This window comes from Ruditapes philippinarum, unplaced genomic scaffold (genome assembly GCF_026571515.1).
Source record: "Ruditapes philippinarum isolate M1 unplaced genomic scaffold, ASM2657151v2 ctg3615_1_1_1_1, whole genome shotgun sequence".
NCBI classification, from domain to species: Eukaryota; Metazoa; Mollusca; class Bivalvia; order Venerida; family Veneridae; genus Ruditapes; species Ruditapes philippinarum.
The window spans coordinates 102089-112080 of NW_026863180.1; the positions used below are offsets into that span (position 1 = coordinate 102089).

A 9992-nucleotide genomic window follows, 5' to 3' on the forward strand; every position below is an offset into this window, starting at 1 on the left:
TATTGATCAATGTGAACTGAAATTCTTTTAACTAAAAATATTATTAAAATCTTAATGTCAATACCAGATAAATAACACACTAATGATAAGCACATTGGTGTAAATGTTAACTTTAAATTCAACCGATGTAAAAGGGGTGTCAACTTATGTGTTGAAGGATTATTCTAAATCATTTGACAGTTAAGAACGTTTTTACTTGTTTACCTAATTCAACTGGAAAATGTGAAATCCTTGACGAAAACTGCTGAAAAAGATAATAACTTAAAAGTTATCTGACTAAAATTACACATCATTATTGATAGGTGGATATTTTATTAACTACACGAAATTATTCTTAGTTTATTGCGACGAAATTCAGGATGTCAGAAAACGAGGATCATAATAACGCAGTAAATAAACTGGAAACTGCCGTCGACACGGTATGGTTATATATGAGCCGCGTCACGACAAAACCAACATAATGGGTTTGCGACCAGCATGGATCCAGACCAGCCTGCGCATCCGCGCAGTCTGATCAGGATTCATGTTGTTCGCTATCAGTTTCTCTACTTGTTATAGGGTTTGTAAGCGAACAGCATGGATCCATGCACTATGTTGGTTTTGTCGTGACGCGGCTCATATTTATAATACATGTAACTTGTTGGAAATTCAGTTGATATGTGTGTTTATATACGTATAGCCTATGTATAAAGGTACTAGAGTCACAAGTTTTATTTTTTGTTTTAAGTGTCGCGTGCATTTTTTTCTTGAAAGTTTGAACCCAGCTGTTATAATAAACTGATGCTGCGTTTTAATTAAATGATATTTTTATTATAATTTTCATTTGATATTTTCTGAATAATCTTTACTACCTCTTATCCGCACTTACGTTTGTGAAATAAAAACTTTAATCAAAATACAATAATTTAACTTGAAAATGTAAAAAACAAATAATAATAAATAAACGAAAATTAATAAAAGATGGCAGAATTTTTTCGTGATAATTTATTTCAACTACAGTATTTTGTATGGTAATTCTAATTTACATATTATGTCTCTTATATTTGGCTTTTTCTAAGCAAGTATTTATTTATTTAAAACTCATTTGCCTCTAAAAGGCACATTTAAAAAATAAATCAAATTTCTTTAATCTTTCTTTTAATGGTCAAAGATTGTATAAATTGATCTTTAGGTTGAAATGTGTTTCTTACTTATCACACTTTAACCTATTACTTGGTAAGCATTTTGTGAAAAATGACTGTTTTCATTGAAAAATTTCCTGTTACAAGTTCAAATTGCTATGAAACTATAAAAAAAGGCTTCAATCTGTTCAAACTTAGCACAAATGTTAACTGGACAATAGCCTTTGTAACCGCATATTCAATCTCAAATTTCCTTTTACCATGGCAACGAGGAGACATCACAAAATTGCCAAAAATTACTATTTTGCATTGATTTTTCCATTAAAACTGATTTCAAAGTGCTGCGACTTCTCAATGGAACTAAAGTATACTAATTATACTTCTCACATAACTCATGTGCCATATACTAGATAAACTAACCTTTGCTCCTGTTGCTATATTAGTAATTGGTATAATTATTTTGAATAAGTATTTTGTATGGCAGTCAAAATACCACTTTGTTTACATTTGGTACCTTTATAACACGTCAATGCTACTTTCTTTGTTTGTGAAACATCTAAAACCATTGTTAAATCATTTTAAAGATTTTAAACACTTTAAACCAATGTTTGACATTTGCAAAGAATTAAAATATATATATGGATTTCTGAGGTATAGTGTGCCTTATAATGTGTATATCATGACAAATCGAATTAAGATTGTGAAGGTACCCACCCACCCCCACCCCCTGACAACAATGACTGTTAGATTTTATTATTTAAACACATAAATAAACGCAGTCAGTATCATATAAATGTAAATTAATATAAGATGGCAGATTTCTTTTCATGATATTTTAATTTTAAAAATAGTATTTTATTTTGAAGTTTTACTTTACAAGCAACAATTTTACAAACAACTGCATGGTGAACGACTGAAGGAGGAAACGTATATTTCTATACGAGTTATTTCCCTTCAGTACATAGGATGGGTACAGTACAGTAGTGGTGGGGTTGGGTTGTGCATGTTTTTTTCTATTTTGAGAACATCTGCCACAGAGAAGAACAGAACATACCTTTATTAACTCAAAAGTGTTAACAATTACATGAGTATTCATTGCAATAATAAGCATTATAATTTCATTTCGTATGACATGGCATTTTCATTTATGTCATAGATCAACAAAGAAAAAGATTGAGAAAGAAGAGAACGTTAGTTAGTAAAAGACAAGAGATGAAGTTAATAATTGTCTTAAAATTCTAACACGTGCCATACTTCATTTTTCAACCACTGTAGAATCTATAGGGCCATTATTCAGCAAAAAATTAATACTTACATCTGTTGACCTCCTGTAGACATTTAAAAAAGAATATACAAAATATATATTTTTATCTTTAGGTTCCTATAGAGGCATTAACTCTCTTTTTCTTTTACAGTACACCGATGCATGCAAACCGGGTCAAACGTCCGACGTGAAGGTAACGCCGTTAAAAGTCAAACGTATGTTGATTTCTGTATTCTATATTATTTCTAAAAATGATTAAGTAATAAATAATTGGATAGTTTCCTCAACTACAAGTAAAAAGGAGAGCGGTAGCTTAGTGGTTAAGGTGTCTGCCTCTCAACCCATGGATCATGGGCTCGAGCCCTAATCGGGTAACGACCATGTTTCTTCATATGACACCAGTACTGGTTGATTCCAGGAAGCGGACTCGAAAGTGATTAATAAAAGTTGCAAGAACTTGTTTCGCAAGCGAGCTTAAATAAATATGTTTAAACCAAGTAACTCAAACTCTATGTAGTAAGACCAGTTAGTTGGTCACGGATTAAACCTCACCCCATCCCCTTAAGATTTCACTTCAGTGCATCTTAATTTCATGCACTTTTTATGCCCCCATCTAATAAATGTATACTGTATACTGCGATACTGTGATGGGATGTTCGTCCGTCCGCACGTCTTTTCGTATAAACATTTTATATACGTTCTTAATTATACTAAGTCTAAATAAGTGTAAAATATTCCAAAAATCAACTTAAGTAAGTTAAAGGTGACTAGATACATGTATAGTGTAAGTTTAACACTAAAATACTCGTGAGAAACTAAACGAGGACATTTCACAATTGTTGAATAAAGTTTAAAGATGGTGGCCCTCCATTACAGATGGAAATAAGAGGAAAGTGGCACAAACCTGTATATTATTGATAACTTGTAATATTTTGAGTCTTTGCAAATAACAATAAAGTATAATTCAAAGATGTTTGCTTGTTTTAAAGCTGCACACCACAAATGAGATACAATATTTCAAGAAAATCGAACTTCAGAAAAATGTAATGAGGTTTTGAGAAATGTAAAAAAGATTCAAGATAAAGTAATTATTTCCATTTAATGTGTCATTTATGACCGATTTTGAAGGATTTTCACCATATTTCTAAAGCGATACTAAGTCGGTAAAAGCTTTTTTGTATATTTTGACTTTTTTTGTAAAGTACATGGATTGAAAGTGCCGTTTGCAATATGTAAATCATTTTAATTCTTCACTTTACATTTTTTTTTGCTTTTTAATACTTTTTCAAAATTTTCATGAACATTATCAGATATCTGAAGGCGTGCTGCTTTAAAGGCCAAGTATTATTCGCAAGAAATTCGTTTATCTATATATCTCAAAATCTTTTCATAGTTGGTGTCTTGTTATTGTTTCCAAAAAGGTACTTATTTTGCCATTTATCTCGACCATCTTTTGATCCGTTGCATTTTGGCTATATGCAATTAGTACTATTTTAGTGTTTTAGTACATGTTTTTTGTAAAGAAGTCAGAATAATAGTACTTTTTTGTTTACATTTGTGATATTTTTGTACCTTGTGACCTTGATTTCTGCAAGCGTCTAGAGGTACTGCTCCAGTTCTGTAGTGAGTTAAATCCTAAATAAAGTAGGATTTAACTCACTACAGAACTGGGGCAGTACCTATAGACGCTTGCAGAAATCATGGTCACAAAATAGACAAATATCGTTATGTCACCGATTCTTACATTTTTTGTTCAGTATCATACAAAAATCGGTGTGGAAAAATAAATAAGACCAATTATACAAATGTAGTTCATTCCGTCGGGTAAAAGGGCAAAATTTTAGCATTTTATCATTTAAGCGCCTTGTACGGTATCTACCGGAATAAGGTATTTAGTGTGGTGCTCCAATCTTTTTTAGTCTCACTCAAAAAAGTATCATAATTCTAAAACAAATTTCTTCTTATAGAGATGATGAAATCTTTCAAGCTGTTTGACCAGAATAATGACAACACTCTGGACAAGAAAGAGCTAGGAGAAGCGTTCAGAATAATGGGGTTAAATCTCACCAAGAAACAAGTAGATGATATTGTCAAGGAAGCAGATGTTGATAGTAAGAATAACCCTTTTTGAATTAAAAGCTTTTATGATTAATGCGATAATCATTGGATTATATTCCTTTGTACATTGTGGCCAAAATTTCAAAATGATTTTAATTAACTTTGACAGCAATGTTTTTAAAGGAAATAATCCAATCATATCCGAATTCAGACGTTTTCAGTCATGACAATGTTTCAGTTATTGGTCAAAAAGATACTAGGACCTTTAATAAATCAAAGCACAGAAGGCGCTGAATTTGTTTGGGTCTCAGAATGTAAGAAAGGTGCAGGTTGTGAGATTATATGTTGAGTGCCACCAATGCTTTCCAGCGTTTTAATTGTGGTAAATTGGCTATTAGACTAATTGCAACACTGATATTCAATCAATGTTTATTTTGACTTTAACAATTAAAAAAAAGGAGTAACCTTTACTGGGATTTGAACTCCAGAACCTCTCGCTTCCTAAGCGAGCCCGAAAACCCTTTAGCCACGGTGAAAATTTATATGTGAACGGCCTGAAGAAAACCATATTATTCTAAATTAGGGCTTGTAACGACTTTAACTGTTGTTTAACACAGATGTAAATAATCCTGGAGCTTACTATAAGCATGTATATTTATAAAGAATCAAACGGCTGCAAGTTCTGTGGTATTTTCTGATCTTTGCAATCGTACTGTATATCTGACAGTACTTGCAAAATTGCTGCAGTACGTACTGCAGTACCAGTACCATTACCAGTAATGCAGCTCTGATATCTGTATGCATTTTCCTGTATAAGTTTATTTTTATGTATTATAATTCCTTTTGTAAGGCACCAGAGTTTGATACATCCGTAATTCTGCATAACTAGAGTTGCATCAAAAAATCAATTTATGTCCTTTTTTTACGACAGCCACACTTTATCTTTGTATATCATGGCTACTTCCTTAACAAAAAACACTTAAAAAAAAGAATTTAACAAAAAAAAAGTTTTCTCGACTTGGATACGAACTCGAGACCTCTCACTCACGAGGCGAGCGCGTTACCCTTGTACCACGGAAAAGTTATACACAGTGTGTCTGAATAATATCAAATCATTCTAAATTTGGAACTTCCATTGCAGTTCGGGTTTTGTAATCCTTATTAATTTCGAGGTATTTTGTTTAGGCTAAACCTGTTGTTTATAATTGAAGTAGATATTTTTAGCAAAAATCCTCTCGCCCCAAACGGTCCGGCATGTAGAATCTATATATTCCACTACTCGGTTTGTGTAGTATTCGGTAATCAACATGGCTAAAAATAGTATTTTCATTGATAAAATCATATTCATCCGCGTAATTTGTGATTGTGCATTTATTGACAATTCTATAAGCCAACGCTATTGTTTAACTTAAATGCGTTGTAATTTTGTTGGATACTTGTAACAAAATAAAATATTTCTTTCTTTTAAATCGCTAGTTTTTAGCTGTTTTGAGAACTACTTGTTGTTAGGTTTGTAGTAAACTTCTGTGTCAGAGATTGAATGTCCGCTTTGTATTTAGTTATTTTCGATCAGAAAATACAATAAAACAATATTAGAAATCTTCGACCATTCGGGAATTACTTTGCTTGAAAATTGATGCGCCTGTCTTTGACCATCTTTACGCAGTGATCTCCCCTGAATTTTTCGGCTTTAGTGAACATACAAAAGGGAAGTAACCGCTCCAAAAAATTGGACTACTTTCGGCATTTGCAATTAGCAACATTAGACTCTGAAATTTCGCTACCATTATTTGTTTGGTCTGACGACCCAAACAAATAATTTAACTTTAAATGCGTTGTAATTTGTTGGATACTTGTAACAAAATAAAATATTTCTTTCTTTTAAATCGCTAGTTTTTAGCTGTTTTGAGAACTACTTGTTGTTAGGTTTGTAGTAAACTTCTGTGTCAGAGATTGAATGTCCGCTTTGTATTTAGTTATTTTCGATCAGAAAATACAATAAAACAATATTAGAAATCTTTGACCATTCGGGAATTACTTTGCTTGAAAATTGATGCGCCTGTCTTTGACCATCTTTACGCAGTGATCTCCCCTGAATTTTTCGGCTTTAGTGAACATACAAAAGGGAAGTAACCGCTCCAAAAAAATTGGACTACTTTCGGCATTTGCAATTAGCAACATTAGACTCTGAAATTTCGCTACCATTATTTGTTTGGTCTGACGACCCAAACAAATAAAAACGCAGGCGTACTCGCAGAGTTTTGTGATTAAACCCACACTAGTGATAGGGATGGCAAATTCTCGACCACTCAGTCCCGTTGAATAAACTATGGTAGCTGATTTAGGCCATGTCATATTTTTGCTCTGCCGGACGTCAGGCGAAGAAACGAGGATACGTCAAAGCAGTGACATTGTCGTATTTTGATCGCGGAGCGAACATACGACATGGCACAAATTAGCCGCCATAATATAAATATAAAAACACTGATTTAGATATATGTTTGTCTCAGAATGATGACCGTACTTGTTGGATGTCTGCTTATTTCACGTGATAACATGTTATTATATATTTTGTTTTAGAAAATGGAAAAGTGGATGAGCAAGAGTTTGTAAGGTTAATTATGAAGCATATGATTACCCGGGAACAGGCCAGGAAAGAATTACGCGATGCATTTTCTGTCTTCTCCTCTACAGAAGGGAAAGTAAACAAAAAAGGTAAACTGCTTCTTCTCATCATATGGAATAGCTTATAGTCTTCAGCGTACCCGTTTTTATACAGTGACAAGACGTCTATTGCAAAAAAAAACATGTTTAAAAAAGAGGCTTATAAAGTTTTGGAATAAAGAAAGGCTTTTGCATAGTAACAATTTTGGCAGACAAAACGTTTGGCTTTATACTGAATGGCGTTGCTCTACAGACTGAGGTCAAAGATTTTGTGAAATATCTGGATAAATATGATACTTCTATAGAAACGAGAGGTTTTTGTTCTACGTAAGGCCGCTTTGCAGACGTTTTACTGTAGATAATCTGAAAGCATAATATATCACTTCCATCATTGATTCGTAATTGCCGATTTGTTCTCCAGCCAAGAAAAGCGAAGTTATGTGACAATATGCAAGAGCTGAACGATCCTATTAGTCTGTTTTTGGAAAACCAATTCATTTCAGTTGTAATCTATTGAACAAACGTTTTTAAGTTGTCCACCAAATATCACCAATGTAGGTTATGCTTTTTAAGTACTTAGCATCTGTAGGACTCAATGACCCAAAATAGATAAGAATAGGATAAGAAGCTAATTGGTCAATTATTTGATTAAATTTATCTTCAGAATAAATATAACGATACTTATAACGATGTATATGAAATGTTTTAAGTACATGATGTGAACATGTAGTGTATATGAAGTGTATAAGTACATGTAGTGTACATGTAATGTATATTAAATGTACATGTAATGTATGTGAAGTTTATTTTAAGTGTACATGTAATGTGAATGAGGTGTACATATAATGTACTAGCAGCCTAGCCATTACTGTGAACCTGTTCCTTGGTAACATAACATAATGTCGATCTATTACAGTACTGGTAGACACGCTGTGTGTTTGTGGTGATCCTTTAACAGAGAAAGAAGCAGATCAGCTTATGGCTGCCATGGACACGAACAAAGATGGATATGTTGATGTAAACGGTAATACTCTCCGTCAACCTTATACGTCATATGGTGACTTTATGTATTGTTTAGTAAAGAAATACACCTTTAAAGCCTCTTATATTCCTTTGACAATCGCGTAATTATATATACACGTGTAATTCAACATTGAGAATGTAAACCGTCAGTCACTGTCAGATATGGTGGTGATACAATATGTATATGTGAAGTATGGAGTACGAATGTAAAGTAGTTGTTTGTTTGTTTGATTGGGTTTTACGTCACATCGACACAGTATAGGTCATATCGCGACGTTCCAGCTTTTACTGGTGGAGGAAGACCTCAGGTGCCCCTCCGTGCATTATTTCAAGTACGAACGGGCACCTGAGTAGAACCACCGACGTTCCGTAAGCTAGCTGGATATGTAAAGTAGTAAGTTTGAATATGACGTGATGAGTGTAAATGTGATATAAGGGTTGAAAGTGTTAACACAATGAAGGGGTAATGACGTAATACACGTAAACGTTAATTAGAAGTTGATAATGAAATTGTGATGGACTGACTGTAAATGTGACGTAGGGAGTGTAAATTTGGTTTTAAAAGTTAGTTTAACTTTTATTTGGAGGGTGAGTCTAAAGATCATGTAACACAATTTTTTTATGATTTCATATCATAAATATAATGTTCTAATGAAGATTTAACAATATTGTAAGTTCCAAAAAGCATTATATTCTATTTGTAAAGATATTACTAAATTTACATTTCATGTTAATAAAGGGAGGTAATTAGAAATTTGTTTTCTATAAAGTCTAAGAAGAAATGAATGCATATATTTTAATGATTACATATAATGTGGACAAATATTTGCAGTACATATTTAACATATTATTCGGTGTTTGAAAATTGTTTTAGAAGCATAATTATTTACATAATTTATATACAATTTCACTTAAATGTGGTAACAACTTTAAAAAAACTACAAGCTTTCGCAGCCGCCATGTTTTGACGCAACGGAAGTGCGTTGACTGGTGCACAATTTTCAATAAAAAACACTAGTTCCCGATTCGATGAAAGGAGACTATTGGCTAATATGGGTACCACAATTATTGACTATTTCGACAATATTCTTTAAAAGGTGACTCGGGAGCCAATATTTTTTTTAATTGTAAACCAGTTAATGCACTTCCGTTGCGTTAAAACATGGCGGCTGCGAAACCTTGTAGTATTTTATATACATAATATAATTTTTTTAAGAAATTAAAATCAAAAAAGGTTGTGGAACCGAGTGCCTATGATGTAGAATATGTGTAAAATGACGGAAATAGAGTAACGGAGTGAATATTAGAATTTGCCGGTAGATCTTCAATTCCTCTGAAAATTAGATATGATGTTTTAGATCTAATGTACTTAGTTTCTAACAATATTTATATTATATTTATATTTCAGAGTTTGTGAACTTTCTTACCAAGTCAATGCCATGTGGATACTATACAACAGAACAAGATGAACAAAATGAGACGCAATAATGAATTTCAAATATTATGCCATGCCACCGGATATGACGTAGAGAATGATGTCACACATTTCACGAAAAATATGTTTTTCTCATTACAAATGACACGATTTTTAAGTTTTGGAGAAAAACATCAAGCTATTATTTAATCTAGCATTTTACTCATCATTTTTTTATCTAAACAAAATCTTTGACCTGAAATGCTTTTATTTGGTACGTCTCAGGCTCTTCAAATGCCGTCGGACAAGATGACGTCAGTTTGCTGTGTAACGAACTGCCTCCAACTACATAGTTTTGATCAACATTTTTTTTTAAGATTTCATTTCTTCTGAAATTATACGTATATGTTAGTGTTCATCCGTGCTGTTCTACAGAAATTAGAAACTT

General features: G+C 32.6%; 1 protein-coding gene across 1 annotated transcript; it reads left to right on the forward strand.

The window, feature by feature from the left end:
* Nucleotides 1-9992, forward strand: LOC132721386 (uncharacterized). The gene is made up of 6 exons (XM_060705682.1): nucleotides 1-419; nucleotides 2537-2600; nucleotides 4353-4496; nucleotides 7024-7158; nucleotides 8024-8131; nucleotides 9539-9992. The coding sequence occupies exons 1-6, from the start codon at nucleotides 360-362 to the stop codon at nucleotides 9616-9618; spliced, it is 591 nt and encodes a 196-aa protein (XP_060561665.1). The 5' UTR covers nucleotides 1-359; the 3' UTR covers nucleotides 9619-9992.